The 23369-nt window shown below is 41.3% G+C and overlaps 1 protein-coding gene across 5 annotated transcripts in view; it reads left to right on the top strand.

The window, feature by feature from the left end:
• Positions 1-23369, top strand: part of itsn1 (intersectin 1 (SH3 domain protein)) — a 331858-nt gene that overhangs the window by 288674 nt on the left and 19815 nt on the right. For all 5 annotated transcript variants that reach the window (XM_039743834.1, XM_039743835.1, XM_039743833.1 and 2 more), the window contains 4 exons: positions 16154-16260; positions 17321-17504; positions 20044-20142; positions 21815-21982. In XM_039743834.1, the coding sequence (XP_039599768.1) occupies positions 16154-16260; positions 17321-17504; positions 20044-20142; positions 21815-21982 (558 nt within the window). The remainder of the gene's footprint in view (positions 1-16153; positions 16261-17320; positions 17505-20043; positions 20143-21814; positions 21983-23369) is intronic.

The raw sequence follows: 23369 nt of genomic DNA, 5'->3' as shown, positions 1-23369 counted from the left end.
ATGGCTGTGTCATTTACTGTATACTTCGTAAATTTGGTGGCTTTCTCATTTTTAGCTTTTTATGTTCAATAAAGCATAAGCATAGAAAACAAGAATGGAAACTACTATCAGTAACTGGCATACTTTCCTTAGGTACCACAACTGCAAATGTCAAGTTCTGAAATTAGCACAAAACTTTCTAATGAAAATCATGTATAACATGTACCACCAGAGTCCAGTAGTGTTTTGGAATTTATGGATGATATACTGTTTATCGATATTGTGCGTGAGGTTATACATAAATATGTTCCTTATTACTTTTGTGTTTCACTGCAGAAAAGTGGTTAGCTACACTGCCTTATGACTACTGTAACCTGGGTTCAAATCCTGGCTTGGTCACTGTCTGCATGTTTGTCCCATGTCCACATAAGTTCCACCTGCATGCCAGAGATGTAATGTGCAAGTTAGGCTAACTGGGTGCTCTACATTGGCCATGTGGTTGCTTGATGAGGGTTGACAATGGACCAGTGACCAGCTATGGTTCTGGTGTGCATTAGATGTTGCTGGGACAGGTTTGGACTCAGTCAGGCTTTCAGTAAATATGTGGACAAATATTTATTTTTTAATGAAAGCTTTTCTATTTAAATAATGTTCTCTTTTTATTGTATTCTAACATTAATTGAAGCAAATAATAAAGAGAGACCCCCAACCCAGACCCTGCCAAACCCCCACTTTCAAAACTGATGCTAGATATTACCAATGCACATCACGACTCAGTACTAACACAGTCCACATTTCATAATCTGCAGTGTCCTGTACCTGCTGCTATTATTCTCAGAAAAGGCTGTAAGAATTTTTTTTATAATGATTTTTCTAATTGCCTATACTGCAAAGAAAGTAAAAAGGAAAAATGGTGTTCTTTTTGATACATCCCCACATGTATCAATGTGTCAATGTCAATTTATTTATATAGCACATTTAAAACAACACAGGAATGCTGTGGCCAAAGTGCTTTACAAAAAACATACAATTAACATAAATAAAATAAATAGAAATAACATAAAAGAACATAAATAAAATACTGTAAATAATAAATAGAAGTAATGTTACATAATCACAATGAAGAAACCATCAGTATTACTGAAGGTCACGGAATGCAAGTGAATAGAAATGAGTTTTTAATCTTGTTTTGAACAGTTCAATTGTAGACGACTCCTTTATGTGATGAGGTAAAGAGTTCCACAGGCGAGGAGCAGCAGCTGCAAACGCCCTGTCCCCCTTAGTTTTACATTTGGTACGAGGGACAACAAGAGACAACTGACCAGAAGATCTAAGCAATCTGGATTGCTGGTGTAAAACACACAATTCAGATAAATAGGCAGGAACAAGCCCATGTAAAGATTTAAAAACTAGCAATAAGATTTTAAAATCAATTCGAAAACTGACAGGCAGCCAGTGTAAAGAAACTAATATTGGAGAAACAGAGTCAGACTTTCTTGCCCCAACCAGAAAGCGAGCGGCAGCATCCTGGACCAACTGTGACCTGCTTATCAGGGATTTGCTAATCCCAGAATAGAGAGAGTTGCATTAATCAAGGCAAGAAAAGTTAAAAGTATGAAGATAAAAAAAGGCTTGATCTTACCTAAAAGACAAAGCTGGAAAAAGCAACTCTTGACTACAAAATTAATCTGTTTCTCAAAAGAGAGGTTACTGTCAAAAATAACACCAAGATTGCGGACTTGAGGTTTGCAAAAGACGGAGAAAGAACTGAGAAGTCCAAGACCAATTTTGGCTTTAGCTGATGGACCCACTATAAGCACCTCTGTTTTATTTTAATTCAGATCACGAAAATTATTAGCCAGCCAGCATCTTAATTCAAAAAGACAGTTGTGCAGTTGATTTATTGCAGAGTTGCAGACGGGAATATAAACCTGTGTATCATCAGCATATCAGTGAAAAGAAATGTTACATTTCTTAAAAATAGCTCCAATAAGGTGAAGGTATATAGAGAATAAGATAGGACCCAAAATGGATCCCTGAGGAACACCATATTTAAGGTGAGCAGTAGACAAAAAAGAGGAATTTAAAGTCACTGAAAAGTGTCTACCAATTAGATATGACCTGAACCAGTTAAGAGCAGCCCCTTTAAGCCCAACAAGATGTTCAAGCCGCAACAGCAATAGCTCATGGTCAATAGTGTCAAAGGCAGCGGACAGGTCAAGGAGGACAAGGACTGCAGCATCACCTGAGTCAGTAATAATAGAGATATCATTGAATACTTTCAGGAGGGCCATCTCAACACCATGATAACACCTAAAGCCAGATTGGTAGATCTCAAATAAATTATTGGAGTTAAGGTGATCAACCAGTTGATTATAAGTAATTCTTTCTAATATTTTAGCAAGAAATGGCAAATGGGAAATCAGGCAAAAATTGGCTAAAACTCCGGGATCTAATTGTTCCTTTTTTAGACAGGGACGCACCGCAGCATGTTTAAAAAATGAGCGCACAAACCCCTCACTGATGGAACCATTGATAATGGCTAGTAATGGTGGACCCAACACATTAAAGGCTCCCACTAAGAGGTGTGGTGGTACAATATCAAGAGGACTGAGAGCTGGTTTAAGGGTGTCAGTGGTACTTTTTAACTGTGAAAGTGAGACAAGATCAAAAGATTCCAAGACAATGCCATGATTAACAGTAGGAAGTTCATAGGCAGTTGGAACAATACCACAGTGGATTTTATCAATTTTGCTGACAAAGAATGAAAGAAACTGCTCACATGAAAGAACAGTACTATTTAATCCCATCACAAAATGAGGGTGAATGGCCGCATTAATTGAATTAAATATTACCCTAGGATTCTTAGAATGACGAGATACTAAATCAGCAAAGAAATCATGTTTAGCTTTCTTAACTGCAACCTGGAAGTTGAACAGAGAAGTCCTAAAAATCTGTTTAGAAACAATCAGTCCATCTTTTTTCCAACATCGTTCTGCAGTTCGACAGGCGTGGCGCAGCAGTTACGTAGTTTCATTTAGCCAGGGAGCAGGTCTTCCCTTATTACACCGTATCTTGAGCGGAGCAATTGAGTCTAAAACAATTTTACAAGAAGAATTAAATTCTAAAACAGAATCATCAATACCATCATATTGAACATGTACATCAAGACTAGAGAATATGGTTTTAAAATCGGATATAACAGAAGAATTTAAAAAGCGAGCGCAGCGTGGAGCACAATTAGTAGTAGGGACATTTACAGTAATATTCAAATCCATCATTATAGAAAGGTGATCAGTAAAAGAAACACCACATAAATCAATATTATTAACTGAAATATCACGTGTAAGAACAAGATCAAGGGTATGACCGAGAGAGTGAGTTGGCGTATTAATATGCTGGATAAAATCAAATAAGTCCTCTAGCTTTTAATTTGCCACTTCATGCATGGCACTTACATGAACACCTGACACAGCAAACTGAAGGCAGCTTAATAGATTCTAGTTATCCTGACAACACTGATAAAAATTCTAAAATCAAATTGGACTTAAAGAGTGGAGGAAACAGTGAGGCGAACCTGATGGGAAATCCATGCAAAACAAGGATAGGGCTGACCGTGTCTACTTGGATCCAACTACCTCGTATCCTAATGCAGCAACATGGTTCTCCATTGACTCTTTTACTTACAAATACTTATTGTATATATTGTAAAGAATTGTATACAGTATACTGCATATGTTACATGCTTGGTATAGCTTTTATTTTTTTATTTGTCATGTTGTTTTTTTGTTTTTTTTTAACTGTTATGTGGTGACTTGCAACTCATTATATGTCATTATATCGTGTACAGATGACAATAAACTTGACTGGACCTTTTAAACTTTATACTGTATAAGCAAAAATAACAGCAATGGACGTCTCTAATTTCCTACCTGCATATGAGTAATTTCAAGCAACTGATGTGAATTTTAACACTAGACAAAAGGTGAACTGGTTTACTTCACCTCACTCACACATCAGTTTGAATACAGCAACTAAGGACTAGCAGAAAAGCTTGTGTTCCTCCTCCTCCTCCTCCTCCTCCTCCTCCTCCTACGAGAGTGCCATTCTTCATTAACAACAACAACATTTATTTATATAGCACATTTTCATACAAAAAAAATGTAGCTCAAAGTGCTTTACAAAATGAAGAATAGAAAAATAGAAGACACAATAAAAATAAAAATAAGTCAACATTAATTAACATAGAATAAGTAAGGAAAAAGAAACAGAAGAGAGAGTTGGGGTCAGTACGGATTTTGGAGCCACTATGAATAGTTATTATATTGAATTGAACATACAGAGTATCAGGATTAAGTTAAATTGAAGTTATAAAAAGGCCATGTTAAAGTAATGTGTTTTCAGCAGTGTTTTTAAAGTGCTCTACTGTATTAGCCTGGCGAATTCCTATTGGCAGGCTATTCCAGATTTTAGGTGCATAGCAGCAGAAGGCCACCTCACCACTTCTTTTAAGTTTAGCTTTTGGAATTCTAAGGAGACACTCATTTGAAGATCTGAGGTTACGATTTGGAATATAAGGTGTCAGACATTCCGATATATAAGATGGAGTGAGATTATTTAAGCTTAAAGAAGCACATTTACAAGGAAGGAAACCTGTAACATGGCGGTAAAATTCTAGCAGTCTATTCCATTGACAGTGCCCTGGATTACTATGAAGTTAAAAGGTCTCCTAAATGAGAAAAAGAGCATTCCAAATCAGGCAACAAAGAAGCTGTGAAGCACACACAGCAAGTGCTAAAGAAAAAGGAGTGTATAGGAAAGGATGCTTACAAAGTTTAAATGGAAAACAAACTCATTCAGAATAACATGAAGGATGTCTAGAATGGACTCTCCATAATTACTGGACTCAAACCATCCAGAGCTTAGGAGCTAGAAGGGGATATGGACAAAGCTAATGCCCCTACTGCCCCCTTCTTCTAATGTCCAGTCTCCCCACACCATCCCTATTACATCAACAACTCCTACCCACATCAAATGGAATAGCCAATGACAAGTCCATCTCTGACCATCAGTGTGGCCTGTGCATACCTAAAGACCAAGTAAGGAGACCACTGAGGAAGACCCAGAAAAACCTGCAGGATCAGATGGATTCAGTCCTTGAGGTGTTAAGGCCTGTGCTTACTAACTTTGTGGTGTCCTCTGCCACCAGTTTAGCATGTCCCTAGGGCTCCAGAAAGCAATGATGCTGTGGAAAATATCCTGCATTGTTCCTTTTCCAAGGAAGGCAGGCATCTCTTCACCTGATGACTACAAACCAGTGGCACTTAACATTTCACATCAACAAGACCTATAAGATGCTGGTCGTGGACTGTATGGGTTCTCTTGTAGACCACCTGGACCCACTGCAGTTTGCCTATAGGCCAAACATTGGAATGGAGGATGCAATTATCCATCTGCTTCACAAGGCTTATTCTTTCCTGGACAAAGCTGGCAGCACTATGAGGATTATGTTTTTTGATATCTGTAGTGTTTTCAGTATCATCCAGCCATCTCTGTTAAGGGGTAAGCTCAGAGATATAAAGGTGGATGAGCCTATGGTGTGCTTGATAATGGACTATCTGTTGGGCTGACTGGAGTTTGTGAGCCTCAAGGACTGTGTTCCTGATGTGGATGTGAACAACACTGGAGCACCACAAGGAACAGTCCTGTCTCCTTTTCTTTTCAATCTCTACACCTCAGACTATAAATATACAACCTCAATTCCAAAAAAGATGGGATGTAAATAAAAACGGTGGCACGGTGGCGCAGTGGTAGCACTGCTGCCTCACAGTAAGGAGACCTGGGTTCGCTTCCCGGGTCCTCCCTGCGTGGAGTTTGCATGTTCTCCCCGTGTCTGCGTGGGTTTCCTCTGGGTGCTCCGGTTTCCTCCCACAGTCCACAGACATACAGGTTAGGTGGATTGGCGATTCTGAATTGACCCTAGTGTGTTTGTGTGTGTCCTGTGGTGGGTTGGCACCCTGCCCAGGATTGGTTCCTGCCTTGTGCCCTGTGTTGGCTGGGATTGGCTCCAGCAGACCCCCGTGACCCTGTGTTCGGATTCAGCGGGTTGGAAAATGGATGGATGGATGGATGTAAATAAAAACAGAATGCAATGATTTGCAAATCTCATAAACTCATATTTTCTTCATAACAGAACACAGAAAACATAATTGAAAGTGAGACATTTCATTATTTCATAAAAAATACTAGCTGATTTTGATTTTGAACACGTCTCAAAAAAGTTGTGATGGACCGGGAAAGTGGTAGTAAAAAGAAAGAAACCACTGGAGGAACATTTTTCAACTAATTTGGTTAATTGACAACAGGTCAGTAACACAACTGGGTATAAAAAAAGCATCTTAAAGAGGCAGAGGCTCTCAGAAGTAAAGATGGGCAGAGGTTCACCAATCTGCATCTACAATTTGTGGAACGATTTCAGAATAATGTTCCTCAACGTAAAGTTGTGAAGACTTTCAGTATCTCATCATCTACAGTACCTAATATCATCAAAAGATTCAGAGAATCTGGAGTTATTTCTGTGTGCAAGGGTCAAAGTTGAAAATCAATATTGGATTCCCGTGATCTTTGGGCCCTCAGGCGGCACTGCATTAAAATCAGGCCTGATTCTACCATGGAAATCACTGCATGGACTCGGGAACTATTCCAGAAATCATCATCTGTGAACACAGTTTGCCATGCCATCCACAAGTGCAGGTAATAGCTCTAAAATGCAAAGAAGAAGCCATATGTGAACGCGATCACAAAAACCGCTATCTTCTCTTGGCCAAAGCTCATTTAAAATGGATTGAAGCAAAATGGAAAACTAAATTTTTAATTCTTCTTGGAAAACATGGACGCCACATCCTCCGGACTAAAGAGAAGAGGGACCATCCGGATTGTTATCAGCGCTCATGGTATGAATTCCGTATGCTATGGAATTGTCTGGTTGCACATCTGGAAAGGCACCATCAATGCCGAAAGGTATATACAGGTTTTATAGCAACATATGTTCCCATCCAGATGACGTCTTTTTCAGAGAAGGCCTTGCATATTTCAGCACAACAATGCTAAACCACGTACTGTATCTATTACAACAGCATGGCTTCGTAGTAGAAGAGTCTGGGTGCTGAACTGGTGTGACTCCAGTCCAGAGCGTTCACCAATTGAAAACATTTGGCTCATCATGAAATACAAAAATACAACAAAAAAGATTCACGACTGTTGAGCAGCTAGAATCCTATATCAGACAAGAACAGGACTGGTATCCTCAGTTCCCAGACATTGGAAACTGTTGCTAAAGATGCTGTAAGTCTAATAACTCTAATGTGAATCATAGGGCGTATGAGAACATGAGGGCAACCATTAAGAAGGATATCAGGAAGGCTAAAAGACGGTCGGAGAGGAATATAGCAGATAAGGTAAAAGATGACCCTGAGAGATTCTTTCAGTATTTTAGTTGTAAAAGATCAGTCAAGGAGGAGGTGAAGTGTATGAGGAATAGTAAAGGGGAATTTAAAAATACAGTGAAAGAGTGGATGCTCTAAATAAGCATTTTTCTGAGGTTTGCACAAGTGTGGAAATGGATAACCTCCCAGCGGTAAATGGGACTACTAAGGAGATATGGATTAATTTGGAAATTATAGAGGGAGAAGTACAGCACAGATTAAATAGGCTGAAATCAAACAAATCTCCAGGACCAGATAATATTTACCCTCGAGTTCTTAAGGAGGTTAGTGATTACATATATAAATCCTTGACACATATTTTTAGGAAGTCGCTGCACACTGGAGAGATTCCAAGGGACTGGAAAACCGGGCAGATCCAAGCAACTTGGAGGCCTAACGTGCATCACAGGAAAATTAATGGAAGGAATTTTTAAGGATACGATTGAGCAGCACATGGAGCTTTTCAGAACAGTCAGCATGGGTTCAGAAGAGGGAGGTCATGTTTTACTAGCAGACTGGATTTCAAAAGGATACGATCAAAGTGGAGCTCATGATGTTTTTTTTCTGGACTTTCAGAAAACATTTGATAAGGTGCCACGTGAGAGGTTGGACATCAAACTAAAAAAGTGGGAGTTGAGATGATGTTTTTAGATGGGTGGAGAATTGGCTCAGACCCAGGAAACAGAGGGAGATGGTGCAAAGAACCTTATGAGAATTGTCTGCTATTTTTAATATTTATAAATGATTTGGATAGGAATATAAGTAACAAGCTGGTTAAGTCTGCAGATGATACCAAGATAGGTGGATTGGCAGATAATCTGGAATCTGTTAAATCATTAAGGGGAACTTGGACAGCATACAGGCATACAGTTTAATTTTGTATAGCCCAAAATCACACAGGAAGTGCCGCAATGGGCTTTAACAGGCCCTGCCTCTTGACAGCCCCCAGCCTTGGCTCTCTGAGAAGACAAGGAAAAACTCCCAAAAAAAACCTTGTAGGGAAAAATGGAAGAAATCTTGGGAAAGGCAATTCAAAGAGAGACCCCTTTCCAGGTAGGTTGGGCGTGCAGTGGTTGTCAAAAGAAGGGGCAGATACGTGGCAGATGAAATTTAATGTCAGTAAATGTCAAGTATTACACATAGGAAGTAAAAATGTTAAGTTTGAATACACAATGGGCGGTCAGAAAATCAAGAGTACACCTTATGAGAAGGATTTAGGAGTCATAGTGGACTCTAAGCTATGGACTTTCCGACAGTGTTCAGAAGCCATTAAGAAGGCTAACAAAATGTAAGGTTATACAAACTCACCTAAAGGATCATTAGGAACACCATACTAATATGGTGTTTGACCCCCTTTCGCCTTCAGAACTGCCTTAATTCTACCTGGCATTGATTCAACAAGGTGCTGAAAGCATTCTTTAGAAATGCTGGCCCATATTAATAGGATAGCATCTTGCAGTTGATGGAGATTTGTGGGATGCACATCCAGGGCACGAAGCTCCCGTTCCACCACATCCCAAAGATGCTCTATTGGGTTGAGATCTGGTGACTGTGGGGGCCATTTTAGTACAGTGAACTCATTGTCATGTTCAAGAAACCAATTTGAAATGATTCGAGCTTTGTGACATGGTGCATTATCCTGCTGGAAGTAGCCATCAGAGGATGGGTACATGGTGGTCATGAAGGGATGGACATGGTCAGAAACAATGCTCAGGTAGCCCGTGGCATTTAAACGATGCCCAATTGGCACTAAGGGGCCTAAAGTGTGCCAAGAAAACATCCCCCACACCATTACACCACCACCACCAGCCTGCACAGTGGTGACAAGGCATGATGGATCCATGTTCTGATTCTGTTTACGCCAAATTCTGACTCTACCATTTGAATGTCTCAACAGAAATCGAGACTCATCAGACCAGGCAACATTTTTCCAGTCTTTAACTGTCCAATTTTGGTGAGCTCGTGCAAATTGTAGCCTCTTTTTCCTATTGGTAGTGGAGATGAGTGGTACCCGGTGGGGTCTTCTGCTGTTGTAGCCCATCCGCCTCAAGGTTGTGCGTGTTGTGGCTTCACAAATGCTTTGCTGCATACCTCGGTTGTAACGAGTGGTTATTTCAGTTGCTCTTCTATCAGCTTGAATCAGTCGGCCCATTCTCCTCTGACCTCTAGCATCAACAAGACATTTTAGCCCACAGGACTGCCGCATACTGGATGTTTTTCCCTTTTCACACCATTCTTTGTAAACCCTAGAAATGGTTGTGCGTGAAAATCCCAGTAACTGAGCAGATTGTGAAATACTCAGACCGGCCCGTCTGGCACCAACAACCATGCCACGCTCAAAATTGCTTAAATCACCTTTCTTTCCCATTCTGACATTCAGTTTGGAGTTCAGGAGATTGTCTTGACCAGGACCACACCCCTAAATGCATTGAAGCAACTGCCATGTGATTGGTTGATTAGATAATTGCATTAATGAGAAATTGAACAGGTGTTCCTAATAATCCTTTAGGCGAGTGTATACAGTGTCACAAAGATGAGACATACTCAGATGAAGGTTTGGGGCAGCTACCCGTATATTCTGGTATCCTGGCTGCAAAAGTTGTTATTTCTCACAATAAACAGCACTGATGTGCATACAATTGAGTCCAAAACAAGACTGAGGGAAAAGGGAAAAAGGGCAGGCTTTTAAAGGGGAAGACAGGAAGTGAGGTCATAAGGATCGGGCGCGTGCTCTTCAGTTATTGGATTGAGCCTGGATGTGACATCACAGGGGCCGGAGCTGGTAAGGTCTACTTCCATTGGCTCAGTCCCGGAAGTGATGTCAAGAGAGCCAGGTGGAATCTCCCGGAAATGGTCTACAGGAAAGGGAGAAAAAGAGTCAGTGCACTCTGCCACATCCTGGCATGCCTCGGAACTGCCTTCACTCAAGCCCTTTAGCTGCCTCCCATGCGCACGTGTGTGACAACAGTTAGGTCCATAAATATTTGGACAGAGACAACTTTTTTCTAATTTTGGTTCTTTACATTACCACAATGAATTTTAAATGAAACAACTCAGATGCAGTTCAAGTGCAGACTTTCGGCTTCAATTCAGTGGGTTGAACAGAAAGATTGCATTAAAATGTGAGGCAACTAAAGCATTTTTTCATTTCAGGGGCTCAAAAGTAATTGGACAATTGACTCAAAGGCTATTTCATGGGCAGTTGTGTCCAAGTCCGTCGTTATGTCATATCAATTAAGCATATAAAAGGCCTGGAGTTGATTTGAGGTGTGGTGCTTGCATGTGGAAGATTTTGCTGTGAACAGACAACATGCGGTCTAAGGAGCTCTCCATGCAGGTGAAAGAAGCCATCCTTAAGCTGCGAAAACAGAAAAAACCCATCCGACAAATTGCTACAATATTACGAGTGGCAAAATCTACAGTTTGGTACATCCTGAGAAAGAAAGCAAGCACTGGTGAACTCAGCAAGGTAGAAAGACCTGGACATCCACGGAAGACAACAGTGGTGGATGATCGCAGAATCATTTCCATGGTGAAGAGAAACCCCTTCACAACAGCCAACCAAGTGAACAACACTCTCCAGGGGTAGGCGTATCGATATCCAAGTCTACCATAAACAGAAGACTGCATGAAAGTAAATACAGAGGGTGCACTGCAAGGTGCAAGCCACTCATAAGCCTCAAGAATAGAAAGGCTAGATTGGACTTTGCTAAAGAACATCTAAAAAAGCCAGCACAGTTCTGGAAAAACATTCTTTGGACAGATGAAACCAAGATCAACCTCTACCAGAATGATGGCAAGAAAAAAGTATGGAGAAGGCGTGGAAAAGCTCATTATCCAAAGTATACCACATCATCTATAAAACACGGTGAAGGCAGTGTGATGGTTTGGGCGTGCATGGCTGCCAGTCTCACTAGGACACTAGTGTTTATTGATGATGTGACACAGGACAGAAGCAGCCAAATGAATTCTGAGGTGTTCAGAGACATACTGTCTGCTCAAATCCAGCTAAATGCAGTCAAATTGATTGGCGTTTCATGATACAGATGGACAATGACCCAAAACATACAGCCAAAGCAACCCAGGAGTTTATTAAAGCAAAGAAGTGGAAAATTCTTGAATGGCCAAGTCAGTCACCTGATCTTAACCCAATTGAGCAGGCATTTCACTTGTTGAAGACTAAACTTCGGACAGAAAGGCCCACAAACAAACAGCAACTGAAAGCCGCTGCAGTAAAGGCCTGGCAGAGCATTAAAAAGAGGAAACCCAGCATCTGGTGATGTCCATGAGTTCAAGACTTCAGGCTGTCATTGCCAGCAAAGGGTTTTCAACCAAGTATTAGAAATGAACATTTTATTTCCAGTTATTTAATTTGTCCAATTACTTTTGAGCCCCTGAAATGAAGGGATTGTGTTAAAAGATGCTTTAGTTCCCTCACATTTTTATGTAATCGTTTTGTTCAACCCACTGAATTAAAGTTGAAAGTCTGCACTTGAACTGCATCTGAGTTGTTTCATTTAAAATTCACTGTGGTAATGTACAGAACAAAAAAATTAGAAAAAAAGTTGTCTCTGTCCAAATACTTATGGACTTAACTGTAACCCGATGTGTGGAGTACAAGTCCAAGGAGGTTACGCTCAACCTTTATAATGCACTGGTGAGGCCTCATCTTGAGTACTGTGTGCAGTTTTGGTCTCCAGGCTACAAAAAGGACATAGCAGCACTAGAAAAGGTCCAGAGAAGAGCGACTAGGCTGATTCCAGGGCTACAGGGGTTGAATTATGAGGAAAGATTAAAAGAGCTGAGCCTTTACAGTTTAAGCAAAAGAAGATTAAGAGGTGACATGATTGAAGTGATGAAAATTATGAAGGGAATTAGTACAGTGGATCGAGACTTGTATTTTAAAATGAGCTCATCAAGAACACGGGGACACAGTTGGAAAATTGTTAAGGGTAAATTTCACACAAACATTAGGAAGTTTTTCTTTAGACCGAGACCCATAGTCACTTGGAGTAAACTACCAAGTAACATACGACAGTTGGACTTTAGGGACTTTCAAAACTCGACTTGATGTTTTTTTAGAAGAATTAAGTGGGTAGGACTGGCAAACTTTGTTGGGACAAATTGGCCGTTCTCAATTTGATTGGTCTAATGTACTTAGTGGTAGACAAGGCCCTGTCCCAACTTTTTTGAGATGTGTTACAGCCATCAAATTCAAAATGACCTTATTCTTTTCTTAAAATTGTATATTTTCTCAGTTTAAACAGTTTAAACATTTGATATGTTTTCTATGTTCTGTTATGAATAAAATATTGGTTTATGAGATTTTCAAATCATTGCATTCTGTTTTTATTTACATTTTACACATTTTTAGTTTTTTTTTGGGAATTGGTATTGTAACATCAGGTCAAGACACTTGCAGAAATTCTCAAATGATTCTGTACTTATGGGGTATATTGATAAAGACAGAGTAGAGGAGTCAGGTGAGGAAGTTTGTCTGCATCTTAACACCAGCAAACCCAGGAATTGGTTATTGACTTTCGCTGCACCAAACAGCCACCATGTCTGTTCCTCAGGAAGTGGATGTAGAGGTGGTCCACTCCTTACTTAACATTAGTGACAGGTTGGACTGGTCTTGGAACACCGAGGAAGTGTATAAGAAACTCTCTGACGGCCAGGGTGATTCTCTACACTTATCTACTGGGCGGTAACATCACTTCAAGAGAGTCCCACCAAATTAACAAGCTAATTAAAAGGGCAGTTATGGAACACTCTCTGGACCCCCTGGAGATAGTAGTAAAGGGGAGAATTAAAACAAAACTGGGTGCCATTATGGACAATGCTGAACATCCTCTCTCTGACACACTGACACTGAGGACTTTCAACCAACAAATTATTCAGCAGAAGTGTATCAAGAAACGCTATGGGGCCCTTCATACCAACAGCAATATGCCTGCATAATGCCTCACTGTGACTGGAACAGCCAAGTCAGACATTTTCTTTCTTTTTAGTCATTCAGGGGTGTGTTGTAAGAGAGGACAAAACAAAGATAAGGATTTGGGGCATCACTGCAACCCCATATATTGTAAAGGCAAAATAATAATCAGCTTTTCAGCAAAAAGAACATCACTAAGGATGCAAGTCTTAAGTCAGACTATTCAAGATGGAGATGGTTCAATTCAAGCCAGGTAAGAAGAGGCAGGTCCAGGTAGATGGATGCCGGAAGTGACATCAGAGGTGGTGAGGTTGTCAGTCATCCAGGCTGTAGAGGGAGGAAGAGAAGAAGTGTTAGAATACAGTGCCATCCTGTGGATTGGTGAGGAATTACCACCACCAGAGTCTTTAAGCGATCCCCAAGGCGCTTGTGTGTCCAACCTTCAGTTGTAAGCATTGTATTTCTGGTTGAGCACTCAATGCGTTCCCCCTGTAGCCCACCACAACTTGAGTCCAAATGAATGTGTCTGATTAGTCGCACAGAGTGATATGACTCATATGAGTCATGATGGGTGGTGGTCATGGACATATACTGTATGTCACCACTGTCTATGACTGTAAGATTATGCAAAGGAAGGCTAAAAATGAACAGTGCTGTAAAAATCATGTACTTCAATACTTGTATCTCAAATTCAAGAGAAATGCATATTCTGTCCTGGACAAAGCCTTTGCATTTGCGTATGTAATGAGCCATGGGAGTTTCTGTAAGCGTGTTTGTGCTCCTGGGACAAATCAAGAAAGTAAAGCTGCATTTCTGTACCAAGAAGGGTGTTGGTTTGAGCATCAAAGGAGGACCTCCCTTAGACACATACATTTAGATGATGCAGGCCACACTTCATTTGGACCCACAGCAGGCTGAGTGGATTATAGCTGACTTTGGAGTACCTGGAAGTTCCTCAGGAGATGTTGAAGTTTGGGTTTGGGATGGGGAACTCTGGTCTGACCCTTGCAGTCTATTACCGCTACTGCTCTCAGCAGGAAAACTGGGAATTAAAGTAAAGAGAGAGTGCAAAATGTCCATGACTTTCTCTTTTTTTTTTTTTGTTTCTTTTGACAATGTACACACAAGAAGCTTCACCGTCTGTACCAAAGGATAAGAAGACTGGATTCTGTGGATGGCTGAACCAGTGGGTCCACAAAGCTTCTGCTACAAATAACTTTGGGGTCCACATGAATGACAAGCTGGATTGGTCTAGTAACACAGATGAATTACCGTATTAAAGTAAAAGGCCATGAAGAATTTTTGTTTAGCAGGCTGTGTTCCTTCAAAGTGGGTACAACTCTGTGATGGCTAGTATGCTGTGCTGTGCTGCACTTCAAGAGAGGCCCACCAAACCAACAAGCAGATTACAAGGAGCAGGCTAAGTTAGGGGTCTCACTCTTGATCCACTAGAGGTAGTAGCAGAGGACAGAATGAAGACAACATGAACAATGCTGCACACCCTCTCTCTGACACACTAACACTGATGACTTTTAGCCAATGAATCGTTCAGCACAAGAGTGTTTAGAAAAGCCACTTTATACCAACAGCAATATGCATGTACAGTATAATGGCTCATTGCGACTGCTCTCTTAATATTCTTGTGTTTTTGCAATTCTTTTGTGTGTTCAAAGTGTGTGGTTGTTGTCTGTTATTTCAGTTAAAAAGTAAATTCCACCTTAAAGACAAATAAAGATCTATCTATCTATCTATCTATCTATCTATCTATCTATCTATCTATCTATCTATCTATCTATCTATCTATCTATCATCATGTAGGACTGTTTCATTTATGTTAGGTAGAATGCCCAGAGGGGACTGGGTGGTCTCATGGTCTGGAATCCCTACAGATTTTATTTTTTTCTCCAGCCATCTGGAGTTTTTTTTTGTTTTTTCTGTCCACCCTGGTCATCGGACCTTACTCTTATTCGATGTTAAATTATGTTGACTTTGATTTTATTTTCTTACTGTGTCTTTTATTTTTCTATTCTTCATTATGTAAAGCACTTTGAGCTACTTTTTGTATGAAAATGTGCTATATAAATAAATGTTGTTGTTGTTGTCTTTATCTGTCTGTCTATCTATCTGTCACTTACAGTATAGTATAAATTACATTATTTGCATAGCTCCAAAATACTAGCACTAGATTCATTGACCTATCTGCTTTTGTAACTAGAAGAAATTCTTCCTTCAGGAAGCAAAAGTCGTATCTTCTTTTCCTCTGTAGCCCCTTTTGATGTAGAAGGTTTTGTGCTGCAATAATAATCACGACCACAATGTCCAGAATGGTTGAGGCGCAGTGAGACGTTATTGTGGGTCCTGCACCTGTCTAATGTGGTTCACCGACCAAAGTGCTATAGACATATGAGCGCCAACAAACTCGCTAACTGGTTTTCGACAAATGCACGCCGACAAAATCGCGAGAGAGGCCAAGAGAGTGGGACGCGTATGCGCATTATGTACACATTATGTGCTAGGTTATAACTGTTATAACTGCTGATGGCATGCCGAGAACAAATAACTCAGTCAAGGGTTGACATAACGCGTCGTATACAAAGCGGAATTACCAGCAGTCAGGCAGCCAGCAAGTCTAAATACGCTCAACTATCAAGACGTCTTGCTGCAAGGGCGTGATCTTAAGGACTATCTATCGCGCAAATGTTGGGTCATTGTCTAATGTTTTGTGTCATAACTGTTACATATTTTGTGGTTTCAGATTTTTCAGAAGCCACTTCTGGAGTCAGAGCTTTTAACGGAGAAGGAGGTGGCCATGATTTTTGTGAACTGGAAAGAGCTCATAATGTGCAATATAAAGCTACTGAAGTAAGTTCCATCTCTGGGTGGCAAGCTGCTAGCTTTCAAACTGTTGGCAGTTTTACAAGTTTCATTGTACGTGTTTTTTGGGGTTATGGGGTTATATGACAATGCTATTAGAATACTCTTATCGTAACCCTTCCCACCCAGATTTTAAACCATCTCTGGTTTGAACTTGATGGTCCTGGGATAGGCTCATATAAGTAATGAATGTTTAGCAGATGTTCGATGACATTTCCCTGCAGTGAATTTGTTTTTCCAACTGATGTAACAGTGAGGGGTTTCTGAAATGTCCTTTTGAACACAATCGAAATCAGATCACCTAGGAAGCAGTTTACGATGAGCCCCATCACAAAGCACATGACAAGACCATGTGGTGTCCCACCTATCCCTTGACCCTTTCCTTTTTTGTTTCGGACTCCGGGAACTACCCCTCAAAATGGCGATTTCATGTCAAGGATTGTGCATGTCCAGGTTAGTCATAGTTATCACAGGGTCTCATTTCAGTTCCGTTTCCTCAGAACACTACACTTAATAGCCAAGATGCAGCACAACATTTAGTTTTATCTATTGAAAACAGTAACATTTTCAAACTTGTAGAGTATGGTAAAGGGCAGATGACAACAGGGAGCATGAAGATGAGAAGAATTCCCAATATTCCAGTCAGGGTCAATGCAAAAATGAAACTTTGTGCTGCTTTCCTCATAAATATGTCAGTGCAATGGCTGGTGCTGCTGCCTCCCAGCTCTGACTTCCTAGGCTCAAGCCTTCTATCAGTGACTGTGTGTGTGGACTGTGCAAGTAATCCTCACGATCAGATGCATTTTTTTCCATTCTTTGATTTTCTCCTAAATTCTAAAGACCCATCCTTTTATAAGTTAGTGTGCTCTGTGGTGTGTCGGCTTCCTTTGCAGGGCTGTGCCTGTTCCATGGTGTTGGACTATATGGGTTCAGAAAATGTATTAGGAGTTAAGATTATGTACTCTAATGTATATACTGTAAATATAATGGACTCCAACAATGCTGACAGTCTCAAAACATTTCTGTTGATGCTTTCCTTGAAATGCAGAGCTTTGCGAGTCCGAAAGAAGATGTCTGGGGAAAAGATGCCAGTGAAGATGATCGGTGACATCTTGACTGCTCAGCTGCCTCACATGCAGCCATATATTCGCTTCTGTAGTTGCCAATTAAACGGTGCCACCTTAATTCAGCAGAAGACAGACGAGGTTCATGAATTCAAGGACTTCGTCAAAGTAAGAATATTTGTTCGAATTCAGAGCTGATCTGATGAAATGCTGGTGAATTGTTTTCCATACATCTTTGTAATGACGATCTAATGATGAACCTTCTGTTTTTAGCTTCATAACCATTTCATCTCTGATTACACAGTGTTCTCATTTGCAGCCATGTCTAATACTGGCTGAGCAAATTTTCAATCCTCTTACCAGTCATTGATCATCTACACCAACAATAGCCACCTTCCCAGCGTTCTAACTGTGGATTTTACCTGATTTGCCCCTCTTTGTTTTATTAGCACAGGGGTGAGGCCCATTCTCTTTATGTGTTCTTCATCCTCTCTCCTGGCTTTACCTTCATCACAGTGTACAACAGCACCCTGCCATTCTGATATTTCAGCTCTACATTCTAGAAATTGTGATGTTTCTTCTCACAACACAGTTGATTACTTCTATAGCCGTACTTCTAGCCGTAGGTCTTGGTAAAACCTTGCCGAGCCACCTGATCATTCCATATTCTCTTCACTTTCCTTCATGTTCCAGCTCTCTTGACTGTGTTTCACATCATATACAGTAGCTCTTTGCACAACTTGCACATTCACCAACCAGAAAAGGATGGTGTCAGCAAGGCTGTCCAAAATTCAAAACTCAATTCTAATACCTTAAGATGAAGAATACAAAGCATGGGTGAGATGCAGCTTGATGTATCTCATGTGTGCGCCCACCTGCCTACAAACAACAGCAACAGGCATAGACCTGAGGCACTTCCTGGCTACAAGATACAGTACATGAGGAATATATTGTGTTAAATGTAAAGTGGCTCTAACACCAGGAATCATTGATAATGCAGAGTGACCTACAAATATTGATCATTTTTCTTGTGCGAATGTCATTGTTCCCTTCACATATGGAGCAGTGGGGCTACTGGTTTGCAATCTTTTTTTTTTGTGTCGCCATACAGCAACAATTTTATGGTCCTTTGCGCATGACCCTGACCAAATGTGCCTGTTACATGCATTGCTTACTGCAGCCCCCTGGTTTTCAGTTGTCCCTTTAATTGTCTACTGTCATCATGCCAGGCTTTCATGTGTAGATGGTGATCACCATGTTGTATACTGACCTGATGTTGACAGGACACCAAACATTTCTCCAGCCTGCGCTGTAAATGGAGATGTTCAGTATTTACAAGAAATAGTACATTGTGTGTGTGTGTGTTAGTAGTTTTCTCTAAGAAGGCTGTTTGACTACTATTGGGAACTGCTTGAAAATTAGAGGACATTTTTATGAGTAATTCTAAAGGGTTCATTCCTTGTATCTTGCAACTGTCAAGTGAGCACGAGGAGACAAACAGTCAGGTAAGTTAAGAGCTTCACCCATGTCTTCTCTCCATGTTATCATTACCTTTGTATCCATCTTTAGGGCAGTCTCATAACCCAGATCTTCACACCAACAGCAGCTACTTCCTCATCGCCTAAAGAGGAAAGCCATGTCCTACAATTTAAAATGGCTGATACTCTCACAGTGAACAGCAGAGCATAATTACACGTGGACGAGGTCAAAAGGACAGCATGCTCCACAAAGGCAACAATTCTGTGGTCCCTAATATAAATGCCAGGCCACACCTTGATACTCTGCTCATGAGAATAACAAAGAGAAGTAGAGACCCATGGTAGAATCCCATGGTTACCTGCAAAGAATGAAGTTACAAGGGTCTGGCAGGAATCCACAATGCTCCCCCAACTGTTATCAGGAGTCTCCTTTTTAGCATCCAATTTCTACTTGTGGCCGAATAGTGCGTGTCCCCTGTAAATGAAACACATTCTTAGATCCCCCCTGCTACCTTTTTGAGTTTGGGCCCACCACCCCATCCTCCTCTTCCAGAAGTATTGACCCTGTGTGCCACACAGCACCATTGCACAGGTTTGTTAATCACCATTTTAGCTTGATCTGACCCTCCCATTCAGCCTTGCCAGTGAGGACCTTTACCGACATTGCACTGACCACAGTCTCAGAAATGGGCCCACATATAACAATATGCAATAGATAATAACAAATAATCTAATTGTGAGAACCAACCCCCCCATTTATGGATCCTACATAAGCCTTGCCAGGTAGTGAAGTGTTGTCCCATGTATCCTGTTACAGTTGCTAAAGTTTAGTCCATCTAATGGCTCTCACCAAATTGTCCTTACATATGGTCCTTTGCTTTTTTGGGTGTTGAACCCTCATGGCAGTTTCCTCGGGCTAAACTCTGCTGGATTATGTGGAGTCACCCGGCTCTCCAAGGCCTTGACCTAAGGATGAATCCCATTGTTTCTGTTTAATGAGCTTTGCCAAGGGGTCTACTTTTTGTCCATTTATTTATTTTTCAACCCCTCTCTTAAGATCGACTAGCCAAGGCTAACTTTTCTGTAAACCACCACACTATGCCAGGAGATGTGCATGCAGGGATATGGATGTGAAGAGCGACTGATCTGGGGTTTGCTTATGTAACTAAACACTTTTTTTGTGATAATTAGCTCTGTAATTTTAGGATTTTTAATTCTTATATTTGCAGAGGCTGGCAATGGACCCACGGTGCAAGGGAATGCCACTTTCAAGTTTTTTATTAAAACCAATGCAAAGAGTTACGAGATATCCACTCATCATTAAAAATGTAAGTAGCTGAGTGAAGACCTTCTTATATTTTCAGACCGATGTAATCGTGGCTCTCAGTTATATTGCAAGGTAAAATGGAGCCTATCAGTTATGATAGTTGTGACCACAAGGGGATGCCACTGAGCCCCAAACCCCAGACGCAATTGCACCCCACCCAGTCATGGATGCAAATAAAGGTTAGTTATTTATACATTACCTTCACTAAACTGGCAGATCCCAGTCTTACGTTTAAATCTTTGAGGGCTGAATATTTATTTCAAAAAACTGAGTTTTCTGAAAAGCACGCCAAACGTCTGTTGCTATGTGCTGTGGCTGCTGTTGACACACTGTCGGCATCTCTGGCAGCAGGGGCGCCTCGATGGGGTGGGGAGGAAGTGTGGCTGTCTTCACACAGCAGGTGGGCGGCGGTGGCAGTCGCAGTGTGACGCAATATGGTTTGTACCTCTTGTCATCATTAGAGGTGGTCCTCCCAGGCCAGCACTGCTTTAGGCGCATCAGCTACACGAACGTGTTCAGCACCACGATCAGCCAGCGACTGATCAGCTGATGCCGGTACCTCACTTTCGTTTTCGATATACATCTCCAGATCACTTGCATCAAACTCCGAGTCTGACAAGTCAGAGTCCTATTCAACGAAATTACATAAAACATCCATTGAGTATTTTGCTTTGCTCATTCGCTTTGGTCTCTCACCAGATGTTGATGCCATTTTAGAGGTTGTTTGCTCTTCGCTACTCATGCACGCGTAGGGAATCGAAGTTAAATCAACAAAGCTATGTAACTTTCCTTCTAGCAAAGAGAGTTGAACTAAAACATAAGGACGATTTTTGTCGCAGTTTACAGCCGATTACCGTCCTGTACTTCTGAATTATGACAATCAGCCTTGAAAGAGTTAATCAGCACCTTTAATTAAAGTTTCCTTCCATTCCTCTGGTGATGTTTGTCTCCTCTCCTCCCAGCACTGACTCACCAAAGTGAGGAGAGATGACTCCTTTTATGTTAGACCCGGGAGTATTTGCAATATCATGACATAACATGACGGAAGCACTTCCAGGTCATGCGAAAGCTCCCCAAAGTGGGGATACCTTCACCTGGCAGCACCCAGGGGTCCCAGCAGGGCTGCCCTTCTGAAATGACAAAGCCTGCAGGAGTCCAAACAGAGTAACACTGCCACCTTTCACCATGTGGGGTAAACCATCCCTGATAGTCAGTTTCCCCACATCCGTCCATTATATGATTGCCCAGACTGGGATTGGAACCTGCAGTTATCCCACCCAGGTTGCACCTCTACTTATGTAGCCCACCCACACTGGCCTCCCAGCTGGGTAAGATTTCACCCTCCGTCCCAGTTGGGATGCCAAGCCATCCGTTCAAGCATTTACACAGGATGTAACCGTCAGTTATACTGTTAATCATAAACAATTATTATTGACCCAATATCACTAAAATATTCAATCCACTGTACAAATTAAACAAAATGCGAAGAATGTCCAGTAAAGGGACAGGGCCAAAGGGCTGTGGGCAGCACATGAAGACCATCCCTGTAATTCAATCTTAGTGAACATTCAAAGCTTAAAAAGAGCAGGTGCCTAGTGGAACCTCAAGCAGCCCTCTAAACTTGATACAGACCCCCACTTTAATCTGACTCAGTGTGTTTTGGTCTCTGACAGATCCTGGAAAACACCCCTGAGAACCACCCTGACCACAGTCACCTGAAACAGGCCCTGGAGAAGGCCGAGGAGCTGTGCTCACAGGTCAATGAAGGAGTACGCGAAAAAGAAAACTCGGACCGGCTGGAGTGGATCCAAGCACATGTTCAATGTGAAGGCCTGTCAGAGGTAAGATCAGGGAATCGGGGCCGGGCTTGACTTATGGCCCACCTCAAAACAGAACATCAGGGCAGCATAACCTGGGAGGCCCTTCACTTCAGAGAATGTTTGAAGGAGAACTTCAGCTTCAGTTATAAATCTCATACACCCTCAAAAAGCATTTTAAGCCCCTCTGTCCAAACACTCGTCACAATAAGGGCACCCATCCAGTCACCTACTGCCCAGACTTTCAGCTCTCTGTTGCTGCACTTAGTGAAGAATACTCAAAAAAATATGCTGAAGTGACTTGACTGTATAAATTAGAAAAAGTTGACCAGTGCTGTCATCGGGCGTATGCCTATCCGTGCATTGGGTATCGTCCATGATTCTGCACATTAGAGAACAAAGTACAAATGAGTCAAAGGTCTTCAGACCCGTGCTGCAGAGCGGCATAAAAATGAGCTCAGAGGATGACACCGACAGACAAAAAGTTTAAGTAACTACTGTATTGTAGTTTTCTTGGAAGTGACTGAATAATACACACTGCGAAATAAGTAGAAAGCCCCTCTACTTCTTGTGCTATATTTTGGGATAAGGAGGTCCTTTTGACAATTTCTACCCTGGGTTTTGCTGTGCAGTTATTATCTTCAAATCAGTGGACTGACTGACTAAGATGACTGACATCACGGTGCATGCTCAACTGTCATCTGCTATAATAAAACATCTGTGATTATGTAGGAGGTTTTGCCAGCACAGCCGTGTGTCCTTAATGTTCTCATCCACTTAACTGAAATGTGGTCTAGTGTGACGCACAGTGCGGACCTGCTGTGCACCTTAATAATAATTACAAAGTGAAAGAATGTGCTGTATTTAGTGCTTATATAGCAATTCATATCATTTGATGACATTTTGCATGCTAGCTGGGTATGCAAGTAAGATTTTCACTGTACTGTGTATGCTTGACAGTCCTACTACTACTACTACTTCTTTTTAATAATAATCAACATCCATCCATCCCACCATTTTCTGAGGCTGCTTTTATAGTACAGTGCCGTAGGGAGTCTGGCAGTTCATTGTAGAGCCCACTCAGACTCTCATCCTGATACAGTGTAACAAAGGCTCATGGTCCTCCTGTTGTGAAGCCTTTCCAGCCCTGTCCAGTCCTGCTCTTCATGCCACACCTGCCATCCATTTGTATCTCAGAGGTTGTAAGTCACCTTGGATAAAGGTGTCAGCCAAATAATAAGCCGAAGAAAAAGTTCATTCTTCCATGTTCTAACTTGCTTAATCCAGTTCAAGGATTTCCAGTAGCACACTCACCAATCATAGACAAGGTGCTGCTCCATCACAGGCACATTCTCTGACAGCGGTTAGAGTGCTTCTCCATCACAGGGCACACTTACCAACCAAGGATGGA

Source organism: Polypterus senegalus, chromosome 2 (assembly GCF_016835505.1).
Source record: "Polypterus senegalus isolate Bchr_013 chromosome 2, ASM1683550v1, whole genome shotgun sequence".
NCBI lineage: Eukaryota > Metazoa > Chordata > Cladistia > Polypteriformes > Polypteridae > Polypterus > Polypterus senegalus.
The sequence above is the reverse complement of the archived record's forward strand: the minus strand, read 5'-3'. Positions and strand labels throughout refer to the sequence as shown.